The sequence below is a fragment of the Abramis brama genome (assembly GCF_963993115.1).
Source record: "Abramis brama genome assembly, chromosome: 1".
In the NCBI taxonomy this organism is placed as follows: Eukaryota; Metazoa; Chordata; class Actinopteri; order Cypriniformes; family Leuciscidae; genus Abramis; species Abramis brama.
The window spans coordinates 31428328-31453001 of NC_139963.1; the positions used below are offsets into that span (position 1 = coordinate 31428328).

At 34.7% G+C, this 24674-nt stretch overlaps 2 protein-coding genes across 2 annotated transcripts in view; both read right to left on the reverse strand.

Annotated features, from left to right (window-relative positions):
- The window catches only part of LOC311092634 (uncharacterized protein), a 28042-nt gene extending 3654 nt beyond the window's left edge, over positions 1 to 24388 (reverse strand). The window contains exons 1-12 of the mRNA XM_084129508.1: positions 24269 to 24388; positions 21291 to 21593; positions 10674 to 10994; positions 9457 to 9768; positions 8225 to 8536; positions 7014 to 7325; positions 5788 to 6108; positions 4571 to 4882; positions 3346 to 3657; positions 2131 to 2442; positions 916 to 1227; positions 193 to 513 (exon numbers count right to left, since the gene is read on the reverse strand). Of these exons, the coding sequence (XP_083985634.1) occupies positions 193 to 513; positions 916 to 1227; positions 2131 to 2442; positions 3346 to 3657; positions 4571 to 4882; positions 5788 to 6108; positions 7014 to 7325; positions 8225 to 8536; positions 9457 to 9768; positions 10674 to 10994; positions 21291 to 21387 (3244 nt within the window). The 5' untranslated portion in view covers positions 21388 to 21593; positions 24269 to 24388. The remainder of the gene's footprint in view (positions 1 to 192; positions 514 to 915; positions 1228 to 2130; positions 2443 to 3345; positions 3658 to 4570; positions 4883 to 5787; positions 6109 to 7013; positions 7326 to 8224; positions 8537 to 9456; positions 9769 to 10673; positions 10995 to 21290; positions 21594 to 24268) is intronic.
- LOC311097332 (uncharacterized protein) lies at positions 11728 to 20912 on the reverse strand (the record flags this gene model as incomplete). Its single annotated transcript, XM_084136925.1, has 9 exons — positions 20423 to 20912; positions 19210 to 19521; positions 17979 to 18290; positions 16767 to 17078; positions 15534 to 15845; positions 14322 to 14633; positions 13112 to 13423; positions 11900 to 12211; positions 11728 to 11807 (listed from the first exon to the last, which is right to left on the reverse strand). The coding sequence occupies exons 1-9, from the start codon at positions 20787 to 20789 to the stop codon at positions 11728 to 11730; spliced, it is 2631 nt and encodes an 876-aa protein (XP_083993051.1). The 5' UTR covers positions 20790 to 20912.
- Positions 24389 to 24674: the final 286 nt, after the last annotated feature.

Below are 24674 nucleotides of genomic sequence, written 5' to 3' on the forward strand. Positions count from 1 at the left end.
AGAAGAATCAAACAATAATGAATAACAATACTGTATCAAGACAGTCTAAGCTTTTTGACAGTGAAAGCATTTCAAATGGGCTTGTAGTTTTTGCCAGAAAATTGTTATATTCCATTTTCATAAAATTATAATTGCACCTGTAAATGCACATACAGCCACAAAATCAATTATTTGGAAGTAACATTGACTTACCTCCTTTATCAAAATGAATCTCCTGCTTGATTTCTCTGTTATTAATTGTGTCACGGATGGTGCAGGTGACTATTTCTCCATCAAACCATGTTTCTTTATCAATGGTGACATTGTGGATTTTCATAAACAGTGAAGTGTCAGTAAAGACATTTCCTGGTTTGATATTCTTGATAGGTACAGGTTCATTCTTCACTGTGCATGACAGTGAAGCTTCTTGCACTTTCTTTTGTACATCTCCAGAAACAACAGCTTCCAAGACAACTTTATCATGGACAAATAGTTCTCTCTCAACTGGTGGCTTTAGCGTCAGTGTGAATTTAGCTACAAGGGAGTAAGAAAGAAAATAATGACTTCATGTGTTCCTTGGGATTTGTCTATATCTGTGAATTGGTATCAGTTTAAAATAATGTATATTTGTGTGAATTTGAAATAGAAGTTAGTTCATCACAACAGCATGCAGGTTCATTGGCATTCAATAATTCAACCAATGATTTGACAAAGCTAAAAGATTGTTCTAAAATGTCTCTTCAAACATGAGCCTCCTCAAAGAAAATCATCATAATCTTGACCCAACAGCAATACAGAGATGTAATTTACCTGGTGGGACTATATCAACAGCAATATCACTGCAGTCTTGCATAGAAGCTCAGACATGCAACAGATTTAGAGAGAGGTAAACATCTTGAATAAAGAAACATTCACAATCCTCAAGAGAAAACATACCTGTATATTGGGCCTCTCTGACTTCATTTCCAGCCTCGTGCTCGAACTCGCACTTAATTTTGACGTCTGTGTTCTTCAATGTGTCGGCACTGATTTGAAAAATGCTTGTTGCACTATACAAGGTTACTGAGGCATTCTTCTCACTTGTGTCATAGGTGTCTATCGCATTTTTCACCTCCTTACCATCCAGAAACCACTTAAACGAGTATGTTTTAGGCGAAAACTGCCGGGCTGAACACAAGAAGGTTGCTGTCCCACTCTCTAACTCCTTTTTTGTAGGTTCTGTTAAGACGACAGTTGCAGGCTGTGGAGCTGGCAACATACAGGAGAAAGCAGAGAGGACATGAAAAGCAAGAAAATGCTTGCTTTTTCTCAAAATGTAATGATTCAATTTTCTATTATGTATTTTTAATCACATTTTCTTTAGGGTGACTTGTAACATCTTGTCCAGGGACTACGGATGAAAAATAGCCTTTGGCTAATTCTGGTACATTTACAGGAATGTTTTTATTAATGTACAATGTCCCTGTCAAATTAAATAAAAAATAAATAAAAAAAATGGTGCAACATGCTTTATTAGGCAAAGCACATAGATGCTCTTGAGCTTGAACGTCAATGTTAAATGTTGTAGCCTATATTTATATTTAACTTATTATTTTGTTTCTTTTTCCTTTATCTTTTGTTTATAAAACAAGAAGAAATCTCATATGCCATTGTTTTCCCTGGCATGAGGTCAGAGAAAAAGTATTTCTAAAGGACTAAGCATATTATGTACTTTTCTGTTCTAATGTTTTTTAGATCTTTAGCCTTGCTGTTCTCAGCTAGTGTAAAACATTTACTGTCATTAGACTTTGATAAAGGACAACTGCTTGACATGCACAAAAATATAAAAGCAGGTTCATTAAAAAAGTTCGATCAGTGATTTGACAAAACTAAAAGATTGTTCTAAAATGTCTCTTCAAACATGAGCCTCCTCAAAGAAAATCATCAATCTTGACCCAACAGCAATACAATAGAGAGGGACACATGAAGTAGCTACATTGTCAAATGTAAAATGTTAGACATTTCAGGGATGTAACTTGGACTATATCAACAGCAATATCGCTGCAGTCTTGCATAGAATCTATGTACAAAAATCAGACATGCAACAGATTTAGAGAGAGGTAAACATCTTATGAATAAAGAAACATTCACAATCCTCAAGAGAAAACATACCTGTATATTGGGCCTCTTTGACTTGCTTTCCCATCTTGTGCTCGAACTCGCACTTAATATTGACGTCTTTGTTCTTCAATGTGTCGGCACTGATTTGAAAAATGCTTGTGGCACTATACAAGGTTACTGAGGCATTCTTCTCACTTGTTTCACGGGTGTCTATCGCATTTTTCACCTCATCATCCTGAAACCACTTAAACGAGTATGTTTTAGGCGAAAACTGCCGGGCTGAACACGAGAAGGTTGCTGTCCGACTCTCTAACTCCTTTTCTGTAGGTACTGTTAAGATGACAGTTGCAGGCTGATCTGGAACTGGCAACATACAGGATAAAGCAGAGAGGACATGAAAAGCAAGAAAATGCTTGCTTTTTCTCAAAATGTAATGATTAAAATTTTATTATATATTTTTAATCACATTTTCTTTAGGGTGACTTGTAACATCTTGTCCAGGGACTACGGATGAAAAATAGCCTTTGGCTAATTCTGGTACATTTACAGTAATGTTTTTATTAATGTACAATGTCCCTGTCAAATTAAATTAAAAAAATTTTTTTTTTAAATGGTGCAACATGCTTTATTAGGCAAAGCACATAGATGCTCTTGAGTTTGAACGTCAATGTTAAATGTTGTAGCCTATATTCATATTTAACTTATTATTCTTTTCTTTTCCCTTTATCTTTTGTTTATAAAACAAGAAGAAATCTCATATGCCATTGTATTTCCTGGCATGAGGTCAGAGAAAAAGTATTTCTAAAGGACTAAGCATATTATGTACTTTTCTGTTCTAATGTTTTTTAGATCTTTAGCCTTGCTGTTCTCAGCTAGTGTAAAACATTTACTGTCATTAGACTTTGATAAAGGACAACTGCTTGACATGCACAAAAATATAAAAGCAGGTTCATTAAAAAAGTTCAATCAGTGATTTGACAAAACTAAAAGATTGTTCTAAAATGTCTCTTCAAACATGAGCCTCCTCAAAGAAAATCATCAATCTTGACCCAACAGCAATACAATAGAGAGGGACACATGAAGTAGCTACATTGTCAAATGTAAAATGTTAGACATTTCAGGGATGTAACTTGGACTATATCAACAGCAATATTGCTGCAGTCTTGCATAGAAGCTATGTACAAAAATCAGACATGCAACAGATTTAGAGAGAGGTAAACATCTTATGAATATAGAAACATTCACAATCCTCAAGAGAAAACATACCTGTATATTGGGCCTCTTTGACTTGCTTTCCCATCTTGTGCTCGAACTCGCACTTAACTTTGACGTCTGTGTTCGTCCATTTGTCGGCACTGATTTGAAAAATGCTTGTGGCACTATACAAGGTTACTGAGGCATTCTTCTCACTTGTGTCATAGGTGTCTATCGCATTTTTCACCTCCTTATCATCCAGAAACCACTTAAACGAGTATGTTTTAGGCGAAAACTGCCGGGCTGAACACAAGAAGGTTGCTGTCCCACTCTCTAACTCCTTTTTTGTAGGTTCTGTTAAGACGACAGTTGCAGGCTGTGGAGCTGGCAACATACAGGAGAAAACAGAGAGGACATGAAAAGTAAGAAAATGCTTGCTTTTTCTCAAAATGTAATGATTCAATTTTCTATTATGTATTTTTAATCACATTTTCTTTAGGGTGACTTGTAACATCTTGTCCAGGGACTACGGATGAAAAATAGCCTTTGGCTAATTCTGGTACATTTACAGGAATGTTTTTATTAATGTACAATGTCCCTGTCAAAGTAAATAAATAAAAAAATAAAAAATGGTGCAACATGCTTTATTAGGCAAAGCACATAGATGCTCTTGAGCTTGAACGTCAATGTTAAATGTTGTAGCCTATATTTATATTTAACTTATTATTTTGTTTCTTTTTCCTTTATCTTTTGTTTATAAAACAAGAAGAAATCTCATATGCCATTGTTTTCCCTCGCATGAGGTCAGAGAAAAGTATTTCTAAAGGACTAAGCATATTATGTACTTTTCTGTTCTAATGTTTTTTAGATCTTTAGCCTTGCTGTTCTCAGCTAGTGTAAAACATTTACTGTCATTAGACTTTGATAAAGGACAACTGCTTGACATGCACAAAAATATAAAAGCAGGTTCATTAAAAAAGTTCGATCAGTGATTTGACAAAACTAAAAGATTGTTCTAAAATGTATCTTCAAACATGAGCCTCCTCAAAGAAAATCATCAATCTTGACCCAACAGCAATACAATAGAGAGGGACACATGAAGTAGCTACATTGTCAAATGTAAAATGTTAGACATTTCAGGGATGTAACTTGGACTATATCAACAGCAATATTGCTGCAGTCTTGCATAGAAGCTATGTACAAAAATCAGACAAAAGATCAGACATGCAACAGATTTAGAGAGAGGTAAACATCGTATGAATAAAGAAACATTCACAATCCTCAAGAGAAAACATACCTGTATATTGGGCCTCTTTGACTTGCTTTCCCATCTTGTGCTCGAACTCGCACTTAATATTGACGTCTTTGTTCTTCAATGTGTCGGCACTGATTTGAAAAATGCTTGTTGCACTATACAAGGTTACTGAGGCATTCTTCTCACTTGTTTCACGGGTGTCTATCGCATTTTTCACCTCATCATCCTGAAACCACTTAAACGAGTATGTTTTAGGCGAAAACTGCCGGGCTGAACACGAGAAGGTTGCTGTCCGACTCTCTAACTCCTTTTCTGTAGGTACTGTTAAGACGACAGTTGCAGGCTGATCTGGAACTGGCAACATACAGGAGAAAACAGAGAGGACATGAAAAGCAAGAAAATGCTTGCTTTTTCTCAAAATTTAATGATTACATTTTTATTATGTATTTTTAATCACATTTTCTTTAGGGTGACTTGTAACATCTTGTCCAGGGACTACGGATGAAAAATAGCCTTTGGCTAATTCTGGTACATTTACAGGAATGTTTTTATTAATGTAGGCTACAATGTCCCTGTCAAATTAAATAAAAAAATAAATAAAAAAATGGTGCAACATGCTTTATTAGGCAAAGCACATAGATGCTCTTGAGTTTGAACGTCAATGTTAAATGTTGTAGCCTATATTCATATTTAACTTATTATTCTTTTCTTTTTCCTTTATCTTTTGTTTATAAAACAAGAAGAAATCTCATATGCCATTGTTTTCCCTCGCATGAGGTCAGAGAAAAGTATTTCTAAAGGACTAAGCATATTATGTACTTTTCTGTTCTAATGTTTTTTAGATCTATAGCCTTGCTGTTCTCAGCTAGTGTAAAACATTTACTGTCATTAGACTTTGATAAAGGACAACTGCTTGTCATGCACAAAAATATAAAAGCAGGTTCATTAAAAAAGTTCAATCAATGATTTGACAAAACTAAAAGATTGTTCTAAAATGTCTCTTCAAACATGAGCCTCCTCAAAGAAAATCATCAATCTTGACCCAACAGCAATACAATAGAGAGGGACACATGAAGTAGCTACATTGTCAAATGTAAAATGTTAGACATTTCAGGGATGTAACTTGGACTATATCAACAGCAATATTGCTGCAGTCTTGCATAGAAGCTATGTACAAAAATCAGACATGCAACAGATTTAGAGAGAGGTAAACATCTTATGAATATAGAAACATTCACAATCCTCAAGAGAAAACATACCTGTATATTGGGCCTCTTTGACTTGCTTTCCCATCTTGTGCTCGAACTCGCACTTAACTTTGACGTCTGTGTTCGTCCATTTGTCGGCACTGATTTGAAAAATGCTTGTGGCACTATACAAGGTTACTGAGGCATTCTTCTCACTTGTGTCATAGGTGTCTATCGCATTTTTCACCTCCTTACCATCCAGAAACCACTTAAACGAGTATGTTTTAGGCGAAAACTGCCGGGCTGAACACGAGAAGGTTGCTGTCCCACTCTCTATCTCCTTTTTTGTAGGTTCTGTTAAGACGACAGTTGCAGGCTGATCTGGCGGTGGAGCTGGCAACATACAGGAGAAAACAGAGAGGACATGAAAAGCAAGAAAATGCTTGCTTTTTCTCAAAATGTAATGATTACATTTTTATTATGTATTTTTAATCACATTTTCTTTAGGGTGACTTGTAACATCTTGTCCAGGGACTACGGATGAAAAATAGCCTTTGGCTAATTCTGGTACATTTACAGGAATGTTTTTATTAATGTACAATGTCCGTCAAACTAAATAAAAAAATAAAAAAAATAAATAAAAATGGTGCAACATGCTTTATTAGGCAAAGCACATAGATGCTCTTGAGCTTGAACGTCAATGTTAAATGTTGTAGCCTATATTTATATTTAACTTATTATTTTTTTCTTTTTCCTTTATCTTTTGTTTATAAAACAAGAAGAAATCTCATATGCCATTGTTTTCCCTCGCATGAGGTCAGAGAAAAGTATTTCTAAAGGACTAAGCATATTATGTACTTTTCTGTTCTAATGTTTTTTAGATATTTAGCCTTGCTGTTCTCAGCTAGTGTAAAACATTTACTGTCATTAGACTTTGATAAAGGATAACTGCTTGACATGCACAAAAATATAAAAGCAGGTTCATTAAAAAAGTTCAATCAGTGATTTGACAAAACTAAAAGATTGTTCTAAAATGTCTCTTCAAACATGAGCCTCCTCAAAGAAAATCATCAATCTTGACCCAACAGCAATACAATAGAGAGGGACACATGAAGTAGCTACATTGTCAAATGTAAAATGTTAGACATTTCAGGGATGTAACTTGGACTATATCAACAGCAATATTGCTGCAGTCTTGCATAGAATCTATGTACAAAAATCAGACATGCAACAGATTTAGAGAGAGGTAAACATCTTATGAATAAAAAAACAATTACAATCCTCAAGAGAAAACATACCTGTATATTGGGCCTCTTTGACTTGGTTTCCCATCTTGTGCTCGAACTCGCACTTAATATTGACGTCTTTGTTCTTCAATGTGTCGGCACTGATTTGAAAAATGCTTGTTGCACTATACAAGGTTACTGAGGCATTCTTCTCACTTGTTTCACGGGTGTCTATTGCATTTTTCACCTCATCATCCTGAAACCACTTAAATGAGTATGTTTTAGGCGAAAACTGCCGGGCTGAACACGAGAAGGTTGCTGTCCGACTCTCTAACTCCTTTTCTGTAGGTACTGTTAAGACGACAGTTGCAGGCTGATCTGGAACTGGCAACATACAGGAGAAAACAGAGAGGACATGAAAAGCAAGAAAATGCTTGCTTTTTCTCAAAATGTAATGATTACATTTTTATTATGTATTTTTAATCACATTTTCTTTAGGGTGACTTGTAACATCTTGTCCAGGGACTACGGCTGAAAAATAGCCTTTGGCTAATTCTGGTACATTTACAGGATGTTTTTATTAATGTACAATGTCCCTGTCAAACTAAATAAAAAAAAATAAAAAAAAATGGTGCAACATGCTTTATTAGGCAAAGCACACAGATGCTCTTGAGCTCGAACATCAATGTTAAATGTTGTAGCCTATATTTATATTTAACTTATTATTCTTTTCTTTTTCCTTTATCTTTTGTTTATAAAACAAGAAGAAATCTCATATGCCATTGTTTTCCCTGGCATGAGGTCAGAGAAAAGTATTTCTAAAGGACTAAGCATATTATGTACTTTTCTGTTCTAATGTTTTTTAGATCTTTAGCCTTGCTGTTCTCAGCTAGTGTAAAACATTTACTGTCATTAGACTTTGATAAAGGACAACTGCTTGACATGCACAAAAATATAAAAGCAGGTTCATTAAAAAAGTTCAATCAGTGATTTGACAAAACTAAAAGATTGTTCTAAAATGTCTCTTCAAACATGAGCCTCCTCAAAGAAAATCATCAATCTTGACCCAACAGCAATACAATAGAGAGGGACACATGAAGTAGCTACATTGTCAAATGTAAAATGTTAGACATTTCAGGGATGTAACTTGGACTATATCAACAGCAATATTGCTGCAGTCTTGCATAGAAGCTATGTACAAAAATCAGACATGCAACAGATTTAGAGAGAGGTAAACATCTTATGAATATAGAAACATTCACAATCCTCAAGAGAAAACATACCTGTATATTGGGCCTCTTTGACTTGCTTTCCCATCTTGTGCTCGAACTCGCACTTAACTTTGACGTCTGTGTTCGTCCATTTGTCGGCACTGATTTGAAAAATGCTTGTGGCACTATACAAGGTTACTGAGGCATTCTTCTCACTTGTGTCATAGGTGTCTATCGCATTTTTCACCTCCTTACCATCCAGAAACCACTTAAACGAGTATGTTTTAGGCGAAAACTGCCGGGCTGAACACAAGAAGGTTGCTGTCCCACTCTCTAACTCCTTTTTTGTAGGTTCTGTTAAGACGACAGTTGCAGGCTGTGGAGCTGGCAACATACAGGAGAAAACAGAGAGGACATGAAAAGCAAGAAAATGCTTGCTTTTTCTCAAAATGTAATGATTCAATTTTCTATTATGTATTTTTAATCACATTTTCTTTAGGGTGACTTGTAACATCTTGTCCAGGGACTACGGATGAAAAATAGCCTTTGGCTAATTCTGGTACATTTACAGGAATGTTTTTATTAATGTACAATGTCCCTGTCAAACTAAATAAAAAAAAAAAAAATAAAAAAAAAAATGGTGCAACATGCTTTATTAGGCAAAGCACATAGATGCTCTTGAGCTTGAACGTCGATGTTAAATGTTGTAGCCTATATTTATATTTAACTTATTATTTTTTTCTTTTTCCTTTATCTTTTGTTTATAAAACAAGAAGAAATCTCATATGCCATTGTTTTCCCTCGCATGAGGTCAGAGAAAAGTATTTCTAAAGGACTAAGCATATTATGTACTTTTCTGTTCTAATGTTTTTTAGATCTTTAGCCTTGCTGTTCTCAGCTAGTGTAAAACATTTACTGTCATTAGACTTTGATAAAGGACAACTGCTTGACATGCACAAAAATATAAAAGCAGGTTCATTAAAAAAGTTCGATCAGTGATTTGACAAAACTAAAAGATTGTTCCAAAATGTATCTTCAAACATGAGCCTCCTCAAAGAAAATCATCAATCTTGACCCAACAGCAATACAATAGAGAGGGACACATGAAGTAGCTACATTGTCAAATGTAAAATGTTAGACATTTCAGGGATGTAACTTGGACTATATCAACAGCAATATTGCTGCAGTCTTGCATAGAAGCTATGTACAAAAATCAGACAAAAGATCAGACATGCAACAGATTTAGAGAGAGGTAAACATCGTATGAATAAAGAAACATTCACAATCCTCAAGAGAAAACATACCTGTATATTGGGCCTCTTTGACTTGCTTTCCCATCTTGTGCTCGAACTCGCACTTAATATTGACGTCTTTGTTCTTCAATGTGTCGGCACTGATTTGAAAAATGCTTGTTGCACTATACAAGGTTACTGAGGCATTCTTCTCACTTGTTTCACGGGTGTCTATCGCATTTTTCACCTCATCATCCTGAAACCACTTAAACGAGTATGTTTTAGGCGAAAACTGCCGGGCTGAACACGAGAAGGTTGCTGTCCGACTCTCTAACTCCTTTTCTGTAGGTACTGTTAAGACGACAGTTGCAGGCTGATCTGGAACTGGCAACATACAGGAGAAAACAGAGAGGACATGAAAAGCAAGAAAATGCTTGCTTTTTCTCAAAATTTAATGATTACATTTTTATTATGTATTTTTAATCACATTTTCTTTAGGGTGACTTGTAACATCTTGTCCAGGGACTACGGATGAAAAATAGCCTTTGGCTAATTCTGGTACATTTACAGGAATGTTTTTATTAATGTAGGCTACAATGTCCCTGTCAAATTAAATAAAAAAATAAATAAAAAAATGGTGCAACATGCTTTATTAGGCAAAGCACATAGATGCTCTTGAGTTTGAACGTCAATGTTAAATGTTGTAGCCTATATTCATATTTAACTTATTATTCTTTTCTTTTTCCTTTATCTTTTGTTTATAAAACAAGAAGAAATCTCATATGCCATTGTTTTCCCTCGCATGAGGTCAGAGAAAAGTATTTCTAAAGGACTAAGCATATTATGTACTTTTCTGTTCTAATGTTTTTTAGATCTATAGCCTTGCTGTTCTCAGCTAGTGTAAAACATTTACTGTCATTAGACTTTGATAAAGGACAACTGCTTGTCATGCACAAAAATATAAAAGCAGGTTCATTAAAAAAGTTCAATCAATGATTTGACAAAACTAATAGATTGTTCTAAAATGTCTCTTCAAACATGAGCCTCCTCAAAGAAAATCATCAATCTTGACCCAACAGCAATACAATAGAGAGGGACACATGAAGTAGCTACATTGTCAAATGTAAAATGTTAGACATTTCAGGGATGTAACTTGGACTATATCAACAGCAATATTGCTGCAGTCTTGCATAGAAGCTATGTACAAAAATCAGACATGCAACAGATTTAGAGAGAGGTAAACATCTTATGAATATAGAAACATTCACAATCCTCAAGAGAAAACATACCTGTATATTGGGCCTCTTTGACTTGCTTTCCCATCTTGTGCTCGAACTCGCACTTAACTTTGACGTCTGTGTTCGTCCATTTGTCGGCACTGATTTGAAAAATGCTTGTGGCACTATACAAGGTTACTGAGGCATTCTTCTCACTTGTGTCATAGGTGTCTATCGCATTTTTCACCTCCTTACCATCCAGAAACCACTTAAACGAGTATGTTTTAGGCGAAAACTGCCGGGCTGAACACGAGAAGGTTGCTGTGCCACTCTCTATCTCCTTTTTTGTAGGTTCTGTTAAGACGACAGTTGCAGGCTGATCTGGCGGTGGAGCTGGCAACATACAGGAGAAAGCAGAGAGGACATGAAAAGCAAGAAAATGCTTGCTTTTTCTCAAAATGTAATGATTACATTTTTATTATGTATTTTTAATCACATTTTCTTTAGGGTGACTTGTAACATCTTGTCCAGGGACTACGGATGAAAAATAGCCTTTGGCTAATTCTGGTACATTTACAGGAATGTTTTTATTAATGTACAATGTCCGTCAAACTAAATAAAAAAAAATAATAAAAAAATAAAAATGGTGCAACATGCTTTATTAGGCAAAGCACATAGATGCTCTTGAGCTTGAACGTCAATGTTAAATGTTGTAGCCTATATTTATATTTAACTTATTATTTTTTTCTTTTTCCTTTATCTTTTGTTTATAAAACAAGAAGAAATCTCATATGCCATTGTTTTCCCTCGCATGAGGTCAGAGAAAAGTATTTCTAAAGGACTAAGCATATTATGTACTTTTCTGTTCTAATGTTTTTTAGATATTTAGCCTTGCTGTTCTCAGCTAGTGTAAAACATTTACTGTCATTAGACTTTGATAAAGGATAACTGCTTGACATGCACAAAAATATAAAAGCAGGTTCATTAAAAAAGTTCAATCAGTGATTTGACAAAACTAAAAGATTGTTCTAAAATGTCTCTTCAAACATGAGCCTCCTCAAAGAAAATCATCAATCTTGACCCAACAGCAATACAATAGAGAGGGACACATGAAGTAGCTACATTGTCAAATGTAAAATGTTAGACATTTCAGGGATGTAACTTGGACTATATCAACAGCAATATTGCTGCAGTCTTGCATAGAATCTATGTACAAAAATCAGACATGCAACAGATTTAGAGAGAGGTAAACATCTTATGAATAAAAAAACAATTACAATCCTCAAGAGAAAACATACCTGTATATTGGGCCTCTTTGACTTGGTTTCCCATCTTGTGCTCGAACTCGCACTTAATATTGACGTCTTTGTTCTTCAATGTGTCGGCACTGATTTGAAAAATGCTTGTTGCACTATACAAGGTTACTGAGGCATTCTTCTCACTTGTTTCACGGGTGTCTATTGCATTTTTCACCTCATCATCCTGAAACCACTTAAATGAGTATGTTTTAGGCGAAAACTGCCGGGCTGAACACGAGAAGGTTGCTGTCCGACTCTCTAACTCCTTTTCTGTAGGTACTGTTAAGATGACAGTTGCAGGCTGATCTGGAACTGGCAACATACAGGAGAAAACAGAGAGGACATGAAAAGCAAGAAAATGCTTGCTTTTTCTCAAAATTTAATGATTACATTTTTATTATGTATTTTTAATCACATTTTCTTTAGGGTGACTTGTAACATCTTGTCCAGGGACTACGGATGAAAAATAGCCTTTGGCTAATTCTGGTACATTTACAGGATGTTTTTATTAATGTACAATGTCCCTGTCAAACTAAATAAAAAAAAAAAAAAAAAAATGGTGCAACATGCTTTATTAGGCAAAGCACATAGATGCTCTTGAGTTTGAACGTCAATGTTAAATGTTGTAGCCTATATTCATATTTAACTTATTATTCTTTTCTTTTTCCTTTATCTTTTGTTTATAAAACAAGAAGAAATCTCATATGCCATTGTATTCCCTGGCATGAGGTCAGAGAAAAAGTATTTCTAAAGGACTAAGCATATTATGTACTTTTCTGTTCTAATGTTTTTTAGATCTTTAGCCTTGCTGTTCTCAGCTAGTGTAAAACATTTACTGTCATTAGACTTTGATAAAGGACAACTGCTTGACATGCACAAAAATATAAAAGCAGGTTCATTAAAAAAGTTCAATCAGTGATTTGACAAAACTAAAAGATTGTTCTAAAATGTCTCTTCAAACATGAGCCTCCTCAAAGAAAATCATCAATCTTGACCCAACAGCAATACAATAGAGAGGGACACATGAAGTAGCTACATTGTCAAATGTAAAATGTTAGACATTTCAGGGATGTAACTTGGACTATATCAACAGCAATATTGCTGCAGTCTTGCATAGAAGCTATGTACAAAAATCAGACATGCAACAGATTTAGAGAGAGGTAAACATCTTATGAATATAGAAACATTCACAATCCTCAAGAGAAAACATACCTGTATATTGGGCCTCTTTGACTTGCTTTCCCATCTTGTGCTCGAACTCGCACTTAACTTTGACGTCTGTGTTCGTCCATGTGTCGGCACTGATTTGAAAAATGCTTGTTGCACTATACAAGGTTACTGAGGCATTCTTCTCACTTGTGTCATAGGTGTCTATCGCATTTTTCACCTCCTTACCATCCAGAAACCACTTAAACGAGTATGTTTTAGGCGAAAACTGCCGGGCTGAACACAAGAAGGTTGCTGTCCCACTCTCTAACTCCTTTTTTGTAGGTTCTGTTAAGACGACAGTTGCAGGCTGTGGAGCTGGCAACATACAGGAGAAAGCAGAGAGGACATGAAAAGCAAGAAAATGCTTGCTTTTTCTCAAAATTTAATGATTAAATTTTTATTATGTATTTTTAATCACATTTTCTTTAGGGTGACTTGTAACATCTTGTCCAGGGACTACGGATGAAAAATAGCCTTTGGCTAATTCTGGTACATTTACAGGATGTTTTTATTAATGTACAATGTCCCTGTCAAACTAAATAAAAAAAAATAAAAAAAAATGGTGCAACATGCTTTATTAGGCAAAGCACACAGATGCTCTTGAGCTCGAACATCAATGTTAAATGTTGTAGCCTATATTTATATTTAACTTATTATTCTTTTCTTTTTCCTTTATCTTTTGTTTATAAAACAAGAAGAAATCTCATATGCCATTGTTTTCCCTGGCATGAGGTCAGAGAAAAGTATTTCTAAAGGACTAAGCATATTATGTACTTTTCTGTTCTAATGTTTTTTAGATCTTTAGCCTTGCTGTTCTCAGCTAGTGTAAAACATTTACTGTCATTAGACTTTGATAAAGGATAACTGCTTGGCATGCACAAAAATATAAAAGCAGGTTCATTAAAAAGTTCAATCAGTGATTTGACAAAACTAAAAGATTGTTCTAAAATGTCTCTTCAAACATGAGCCTCCTCAAAGAAAATCATCAATCTTGACCCAACAGCAATACAATAGAGAGGGACACATGAAGTAGCTACATTGTCAAATGTAAAATGTTAGACATTTCAGGGATGTAACTTGGACTATATCAACAGCAATATCGCTGCAGTCTTGCATAGAAGCTATGTACAAAAATCAGACATGCAACAGATTTAGAGAGAGGTAAACATCTTATGAATAAAGAAACATTCACAATCCTCAAGAGAAAACATACCTGTATATTGGGCCTCTCTGACTTGCTTTCCCATCTTGTGCTCGAACTCGCACTTAATATTGACGTCTTTGTTCTTCAATGTGTCGGCACTGATTTGAAAAATGCTTGTTGCACTATACAAGGTTACTGAGGCATTCTTCTCACTTGTTTCACGGGTGTCTATCGCATTTTTCACCTCATCATCCAGAAACCACTTTAACGAGTATGTTTTAGGCGAAAACTGCCGGGCTGAACACGAGAAGGTTGCTGTCCGACTCTCTAACTCCTTTTCTGTAGGTACTGTTAAGACGACAGTTGCAGGCTGATCTGGAACTGGCAACATACAGGAGAAAACAGAGAGGACATGAAAAGCAAGAAAATGCTTGCTTTTTCTCAAAATGTAATGATTCAATTTTCTATTATGTATTTTTAATCACATTTTCTTTAGGGTGACTTGTAACATCTTGTCCAGGGACTACGGCTGAAAAATAGCCTTTGGCTAATTCTGGTACATTTACAGGATGTTTTTATTAATGTACAATGTCCCTGTCAAACTAAATAAAAAAAAATAAAAAAAAATGGTGCAACATGCTTTATTAGGCAAAGCACATAGATGCTCTTGAGCTCGAACATCAATGTTAAATGTTGTAGCCTATATTTATATTTAACTTATTATTCTTTTCTTTTTCCTTTATCTTTTGTTTATAAAACAAGAAGAAATCTCATATGCCATTGTTTTCCCTGGCATGAGGTCAGAGAAAAGTATTTCTAAAGGACTAAGCATATTATGTACTTTTCTGTTCTAATGTTTTTTAGATCTTTAGCCTTGCTGTTCTCAGCTAGTGTAAAACATTTACTGTCATTAGACTTTGATAAAGGACAACTGCTTGACATGCACAAAAATATAAAAGCAGGTTCATTAAAAAAGTTCAATCAGTGATTTGACAAAACTAAAAGATTGTTCTAAAATGTCTCTTCAAACATGAGCCTCCTCAAAGAAAATCATCAATCTTGACCCAACAGCAATACAATAGAGAGGGACACATGAAGTAGCTACATTGTCAAATGTAAAATGTTAGACATTTCAGGGATGTAACTTGGACTATATCAACAGCAATATTGCTGCAGTCTTGCATAGAAGCTATGTACAAAAATCAGACATGCAACAGATTTAGAGAGAGGTAAACATCTTATGAATATAGAAACATTCACAATCCTCAAGAGAAAACATACCTGTATATTGGGCCTCTTTGACTTGCTTTCCCATCTTGTGCTCGAACTCGCACTTAACTTTGACGTCTGTGTTCGTCCATTTGTCGGCACTGATTTGAAAAATGCTTGTGGCACTATACAAGGTTACTGAGGCATTCTTCTCACTTGTGTCATAGGTGTCTATCGCATTTTTCACCTCCTTACCATCCAGAAACCACTTAAACGAGTATGTTTTAGGCGAAAACTGCCGGGCTGAACACAAGAAGGTTGCTGTCCCACTCTCTAACTCCTTTTTTGTAGGTTCTGTTAAGACGACAGTTGCAGGCTGTGGAGCTGGCAACATACAGGAGAAAACAGAGAGGACATGAAAAGCAAGAAAATGCTTGCTTTTTCTCAAAATGTAATGATTCAATTTTCTATTATGTATTTTTAATCACATTTTCTTTAGGGTGACTTGTAACATCTTGTCCAGGGACTACGGATGAAAAATAGCCTTTGGCTAATTCTGGTACATTTACAGGAATGTTTTTATTAATGTACAATGTCCCTGTCAAACTAAATAAAAAAAAAAAAAATAAAAAAAAAAATGGTGCAACATGCTTTATTAGGCAAAGCACATAGATGCTCTTGAGCTTGAACGTCGATGTTAAATGTTGTAGCCTATATTTATATTTAACTTATTATTTTTTTCTTTTTCCTTTATCTTTTGTTTATAAAACAAGAAGAAATCTCATATGCCATTGTTTTCCCTCGCATGAGGTCAGAGAAAAAGTATTTCTAAAGGACTAAGCATATTATGTACTTTTCTGTTCTAATGTTTTTTAGATCTTTAGCCTTGCTGTTCTCAGCTAGTGTAAAACATTTACTGTCATTAGACTTTGATAAAGGACAACTGCTTGACATGCACAAAAATATAAAAGCAGGTTCATTAAAAAAGTTCGATCAGTGATTTGACAAAACTAAAAGATTGTTCTAAAATGTATCTTCAAACATGAGCCTCCTCAAAGAAAATCATCAATCTTGACCCAACAGCAATACAATAGAGAGGGACACATGAAGTAGCTACATTGTCAAATGTAAAATGTTAGACATTTCAGGGATGTAACTTGGACTATATCAACAGCAATATTGCTGTAGTCTTGCATAGAAGCTATGTACAAAAATCAGACAAAAAATCAGACATGCAACAGATTTAGAGAGAGGTAAACATCTTATGAATAAAGAAACATTCACAATCCTCAAGAGAAAACATACCTGTATATTGGGCCTCTTTGACTTGCTTTCCCATCTTGTGCTCGAACTCGCACTTAATATTGACGTCTTTGTTCTTCAATGTGTCGGCACTGATTTGAAAAATGCTTGTTGCACTATACAAGGTTACTGAGGCATTCTTCTCACTTGTTTCACGGGTGTCTATCGCATTTTTCACCTCATCATCCTGAAACCACTTAAACGAGTATGTTTTAGGCGAAAACTGCCGGGCTGAACACGAGAAGGTTGCTGTCCCACTCTCTAACTCCTTTTCTGTAGGTACTGTTAAGACGACAGTTGCAGGCTGATCTGGAACTGGCAAAATACAGGAGAAAACAGAGAGGACATGAAAAGCAAGAAAATGCTTGCTTTTTCTCAAAATTTGATGATTAAATTTTTATTATGTATTTTTAATCACATTTTCTTTAGGGTGACTTGTAACATCTTGTCCAGGGACTACGGCTGAAAAATAGCCTTTGGCTAATTCTGGTACATTTACAGGATGTTTTTATTAATGTACAATGTCCCTGTCAAATTAAATTAATAAAAAATTAAAAGAAATGGTGCAACATGCTTTATTAGGCAAAGCACATAGATGCTCTTGAGTTTGAACGTCAATGTTAAATGTTGTAGCCTATATTCATATTTAACTTATTATTCTTTTCTTTTTCCTTTATCTTTTGTTTATAAAACAAGAAGAAATCTCATATGCCATTGTTTTCCCTGGCATGAGGTCAGAGAAAAGTATTTCTAAAGGACTAAGCATATTATGTACTTTTCTGTTCTAATGTTTTTTAGATCTTTAGCCTTGCTGTTCTCAGCTAGTGTAAAACATTTACTGTCATTAGACTTTGATAAAGGACAACTGCTTGACATGCACAAAAATATAAAAGCAGGTTCATTAAAAAAGTTCAATCAGTGATTTGACAAAACTAAAAGATTGTTCTAAAATGTCTCTTCAAACATGAGCCTCCTCAAAGAAAATCATCAATCTTGACCCAACAGCAATACAATAGAGAGGGACACATGAAGTAGCTACATTGTCAAATGTAAAATGTTAGACATTTCAGGGATGTAACTTGGACTATATCAACAGCAATATTGCTGCAGTCTTGCATAGAAGCTATGTACAAAAATCAGACATGCAACAGATTTAGAGAGAGGTAAACATCTTATGAATATAGAAACATTCACAATCCTCAAGAGAAAACATACCTGTATATTGGGCCTCTTTGACTTGCTTTCCCATCTTGTGCTCGAACTCGCACTTAACTTTGACGTCTGTGTTCGTCCATTTGTCGGCACTGATTTGAAAAATGCTTGTGGCACTATACAAGGTTACTGAGGCATTCTTCTCACTTGTGTCATAGGTGTCTATCGCATTTTTCACCTCCTTACCATCCAGAAACCACTTAAACGAGTATGTTTTAGGCGAAAACTGCCGGGCTGAACACGAGAAGGTTGCTGTCCCACTCTCTAACTCCTTTTTTGTAGGTTCTGTTAAGACGACAGTTGCAGGCTGTGGAGCTGGCAACATACAGGAGAAAACAGAGAGGACATGAAAAGCAAGAAAATGCTTGCTTTATCTCAAAATGTAATGATTAAATTTTCTATTATGTATTTTTAATCACATTTTCTTTAGGGTGACTTGTAACATCTTGTCCGGGGATTACGGATGAAAAATAGCCTTTGGCTAATTCTGGTACATTTACAGGAATGTTTTTATTAATGTACAATGTCCCTGTCAAACTAAATAAAAAAAAATAAAAAAATAAAAAAATGGTGCAACATGCTTTATTAGGCAAAGCACACAGATGCTCTTGAGCTTGAACGTCAATGTTAAATGTTGTAGCCTATATTTATATTTAACTTATAATTTTTTTCTTTTTCCTTTATCTTTTGTTTATAAAACAAGAAGAAATCTCATATGCCATTGTTTTCCCTCGCATGAGGTCAGAGAAAAGTATTTCTAAAGGACTAAGCATATTATGTACTTTTCTGTTCTAATGTTTTTTAGATCTTTAGCCTTGCTGTTCTCAGCTAGTGTAAAACATTTACTGTCATTAGACTTTGATAAAGGACAACTGCTTGACATGCACAAAAATATAAAAGCAGGTTCATTAAAAAAGTTCAATCAGTGATTTGACAAAACTAAAAGATTGTTCTAAAATGTCTCTTCAAACATGAGCCTCCTCAAAGAAAATCATCAATCTTGACCCAACAGCAATACAATAGAGAGGGACACATGAAGTAACTACATTGTCAAATGTAAAATGTTAGACATTTCTGGGATGTAACTTGGACTATATCAACAGCAATATTGCTGCAGTCTTGCATAGAATCTATGTACAAAAATCAGACAAAAAATCAGACATGCAACAGATTTAGAGAGAGGTAAACATCTTATGAATAAAGAAACATTCACAATCCTCAAGAGAAAACATACCTGTATATTGGGCCTCTTTGACTTGCTTTCCCATCTTGTGCTCGAACTCGCACTTAATATTGACGTCTTTGTTCTTCAATGTGTCGGCACTGATTTGAAAAATGCTTGTTGCACTATACAAGGTTACTGAGGCATTCTTCTCACTTGTTTCACGGGTGTCTATCGCATTTTTCACCTCATCATCCTGAAACCACTTTAACGAGTATGTTTTAGGCGAAAACTGCCGGGCTGAACACGAGAAGGTTGCTGTCCGACTCTCTAACTCCTTTTCTGTAGGTACTGTTAAGACGACAGTTGCAGGCTGATCTGGAACTGGCAACATACAGGAGAAAACAGAGAGGACATGAAAAGCAAGAAAATGCTTGCTTTTTCTCAAAATTTAATGATTACATTTTTATTATGTATTTTTAATCACATTTTCTTTAGGGTGACTTGTAACATCTTGTCCAGGGACTACGGATGAAAAATAGCCTTTGGCTAATTCTGGTACATTTACAGGAATGTTTTTATTAATGTACAATGTCCCTGTCAAATTAAATAAAAAATAAATAAAAAAAATGGTGCAACATGCTTTATAAGGCAAAGCACACAGATGCTCTTGAGCTTGAACGTCAATGTTAAATGTTGTAGCCTATATTCATATTTAACTTATTATTCTTTTCTTTTTCCTTTATCTTTTGTTTATAAAACAAGAAGAAATCTCATATGCCATTGTATTCCCTGGCATGAGGTCAGAGAAAAAGTATTTCTAAAGGACTAAGCATATTATGTACTTTTCTGTTCTAATGTTTTTTAGATCTTTAGCCTTGCTGTTCTCAGCTAGTGTAAAACATTTACTGTCATTAGACTTTGATAAAGGACAACTGCTTGACATGCACAAAAATATAAAAGCAGGTTCATTAAAAAAGTTCAATCAGTGATTTGACAAAACTAAAAGATTGTTCTAAAATGTCTCTTCAAACATGAGCCTCCTCAAAGAAAATCATCAATCTTGACCCAACAGCAATACAATAGAGAGGGACACATGAAGTAGCTACATTGTCAAATGTAAAATGTTAGACATTTCAGGGATGTAACTTGGACTATATCAACAGCAATATTGCTGCAGTCTTGCATAGAAGCTATGTACAAAAATCAGACATGCAACAGATTTAGAGAGAGGTAAACATCTTATGAATATAGAAACATTCACAATCCTCAAGAGAAAACATACCTGTATATTGGGCCTCTTTGACTTGCTTTCCCATCTTGTGCTCGAACTCGCACTTAACTTTGACGTCTGTGTTCGTCCATTTGTCGGCACTGATTTGAAAAATGCTTGTGGCACTATACAAGGTTACTGAGGCATTCTTCTCACTTGTGTCATGGGTGTATATCGTATTTTTCACCTCATCATCCTGAAACCACTTTAACGAGTATGTTTTAGGCGAAAACTGCCGGGCTGAACACAAGAAGGTTGCTGTCCCACTCTCTAACTCCTTTTTTGTAGGTTCTGTTAAGACGACAGTTGCAGGCTGTGGAGCTGGCAACATACAGGAGAAAGCAGAGAGGACATGAAAAGCAAGAAAATAGTGCAACATGCTTTATTAGGCAAAGCACAGAGATGCTCTTGAGTTGTAGCCTATATTTATATTTAACTTATTATTATTTATTTTTTTCCTTTATCTTTTGTTTATAAAACAAGAAGAAATCTCATATGCCATTGTATTTCCTGGCATGAGGTCAGAGAAAAAGTATTTCTAAAGGACTAAGCATATTATGTACTTTTCTGTTCTAATGTTTTTTAGATCTTTAGCCTTGCTGTTCTCAGCTAGTGTAAAACATTTACTGTCATTAGACTTTGATAAAGGACAACTGCTTGACATGCACAAAAATATAAAAGCAGGTTCATTAAAAAAGTTCAATCAGTGATTTGACAAAACTAAAAGAGTGTGCTAAAATGTCTATTCAAACATCCACAAAGAAACAATATCCCCACTGCAATATGCAAAACACTGAACCCAACAGCAATAACAAAGAGACACATGAAGTAGCTAAAATGTAACATGTAAAATGTTAGACATTTCAGAGATGTGACTTACCTGGTGGAGCTACTTCAGCTTTTTTAGTGCCTTGGGAATTTGAAGCTTCACATGTGTAAGGGTTTTGAGGATTCCAGTCGCTTTTCTTCACACGCATATGGCTGATTTTGGTATAGTCTCCGTCACTCCCGAACGCTGGATACTGCACGAAAGTATTCAGGTCTTTCGTGGTATCCTTCCACTTGAAAGTGAGTGAGTCCGCAGGTGAGAAACCTCTGGCCAAGCAGCCGACTGTGAGGAACCCATCAGAATCAGCAGAACACTGAGACAGGGCGAAGATTGACTTTGGCGCAGATGGTTGAGCTGTAGAGACATTACATCTTTCTCAGACAATATATAAACTACAACCTATAACGTAACATAGGCCTACATATACAACACTATTAGGCCATGTCAAAAAAGAACGAATGAACCAATGAATGAATGAGTGAATGAATTAAAAAAAAAAAATTGATTGAGATTACACCGCTATCTTCGCTTTACATCATGTTGATAAACATCGAATTTCGGAAAATTAGCGGAAACATTTTTTTTTTCTTTCTTACACTCTTAAAAATAAAGGTTCGAAAATGGAGTTTTCACATCGATAGCCTTGAATAACTATTTTGGGTTCCTCAAAGAACCTTAGTGAACAGTTCTTAAAAGAAACATTTTTTTTCTTAGTGTGAAGAACATTTTAATAGCTAATCTAAAGAACCTTTTGTGCAATGGAAAGGATCCATGGACGTTAAAAGTTATTCATGGAAGCATCAATGTAATTTAAGAACCTTAATTTTTAACAGTGTAGATGCTGTATGTCATATAGCATATATGTACAGTCATATTTATTATCAGACATAAGCCCATAGGCTAATAAATAAAGGATTATCTAAACGAATAATTTAATAATGGATAATACTGGATAATGACTGCATAATGACTTTTCATTTTGTTTCAAATTAAACAGTTCTTGTAACTTATGAAGTGTCAATTAAAAAAAAAATTTTTTTTATAAAAATTCCAACCATTTGAGAATTTTAAATAAAAGCATTGTATAGCAGTTTGTAACTTTGAATTATGAAATCATATGAAAAAAAAAAAAAAAAACGAAAAATGTATCATTAAAAAATAAATAGAAAAACAAAGTCCTCTTCATGCATTGACAGATAAAGGCTACCTTTCTAAATCAGTAAGCTACGCCAGTTTATTATTATTATTATTATTATTATTATTATTTAATAATATCGGGATGCAATCAACAACTTAAAATATAACACATTATATTAGTGGATATCAGTGCATAAAGTTAAAACGAGACGTTACAGTTTAGTTAGGATTTTTAGTCTTATATTTATGCTCCGGCTGTTTTCAGCATCTATTGAGCAGTTTAAGGCAACACATGAGAGAATAATGTACAACGAAAGGAGTCGTTTAAGAATAACTACAGTTGTATTTTTGTTCGTTTTTAACATGAACAATATTACAAAATTATGTAGTCTTTTAAATCTAATGAAATGGACAACAGCTAAATTAAGACAGTTTGCAATAGAAAACTCTGTAAAATATATAATAAAAATAAATAAATAATAAAACACACGTGAAAGTTTGTCTTTTTACGATACAAATGTCCTTGCAATTAATCATAAAATCTTACTGTTTGTTACGGTGACTTTGGTGCCGCTTCCCCAGTAGTCGAAAGCCCAGTTACACAATATATTTTTAATGTTACAGTGCAGTATAAAAATACAACGCTCAGAGTCTGTTGAACGACCTGTAGCCAATTCCTTGTTTTATTTGAATGCACAAATACAATTATTTCGAATTTAATTAATTATTCATTCATAATCTGAATATTTGCGTTTCTAGCAAATTACTTTAGACTATGTCCTGACTTTAATTGTCTAATCGCATAACAAGAAAATCTCGACATTGAAATGTTGCTTTAATGTAAAAAAATATTTTTTTTTTCGACAAAATAACTGCGCACACATTTATCGTAGGCTACTTAAATTAGATTTTGATTTGGTAGTTGGGTATTTTTCTTACCTGACGAGACAGTGAGCATTGTTCCTTTCCCCCAGTAGTCAAAAGCATTGTCAGACTGACATTTTACCAGGGGATATTGTACAAAAATAGCAGCTATATCATGTTTATCTATTAACAAGTAGCTTTCATTTATTACTTTATAACCCACAGATTGAACTATTTAGACTTTTATTTAGCCTTAGCCAAAACGGACTAGAAACGGACATAATATTGGCTAAATGATATTTTTAGATATTAAAATGCCAAGATTATTGAAAGGATTCTTTCTTACCAGATGTCACTGTGACAGACGTGCCTTTCCCCCAGTAGTCAAAGGCAGTATCACAGTGATACTTTTAATTTCTTCAGTGCACAAAAACACAAACGATCTTTTCCAAATTAGCCAACCTTAAAACCTGATTTCTTTCGTAATTTATTGTCAAATTATCCAAGATATTTTTTTCTATGACTAAAAAGTGTTGTTAATAAATTAATAATCGACTCTAGAAATATGTTTCATAGCTATGCATAACGATTCATATTTTGCTGTTTGGTTCGTAAGCTATTTCAAAATTTGACTTCTTACCTGATGTTACAGTCACCGCTGTTCCCTTTCCCCAGTAGTCAAAGGCACCGTCACAGCGGGAAGGTTCACGATAAGAGCCATACCATAACCACAATAATACATTTTTATAGGCAATATTTTGTCTAGGCCGACGTTCTCAAAACGATTTAGTTTGATACGTTAGTTTGCACTTTCATTAATTAAGAGTTTTAGCTATGCAATTTATTTACCGTTACCGACGCATCTTTCAAATGTTAACCAACGTAAAAATTGTAAATACGTCTGCATGTTAGTTTTGTGACGAGAAAGACTACCTGATCTTCCAAAATAAGTTAAAACAAACAAACAAATGAACAAACAAACAAACAAACAAAAAAGTAAATAACAGAAAATAACGGTAATAACTTACCTGAGGAAACGGTGACTTTGGTCCCTTTCCCCCAGTAGTCGAAGTAATCGACACAGTGACTGATGCCTTTGAGTTACTGACCAAAAACCCACACGAAGCAGCGATGTTCATGTGATCAAAAGAACTTTGGTCAGAATAAATGGATCCAGTGAAAACTTATCTCGCCTTTCTATTGTTCACAACTGATCTATAGGTCAGAAATATTTGCAGCACTTATGTTGCATTAGCCTTTATATATTCTAAACATGATGACAATATAAAGCAATTTTTATAGGATAATAATCTGAACCAAACTCTTCCTGCTTCTGCCCTCAGTGCTTGTATTTACTAATAGGCCTAATTAAATAGAATAAAACATATTTTGAATGAAAAATCATAATACAGTGTTGTGGTCCGAATTAATGGC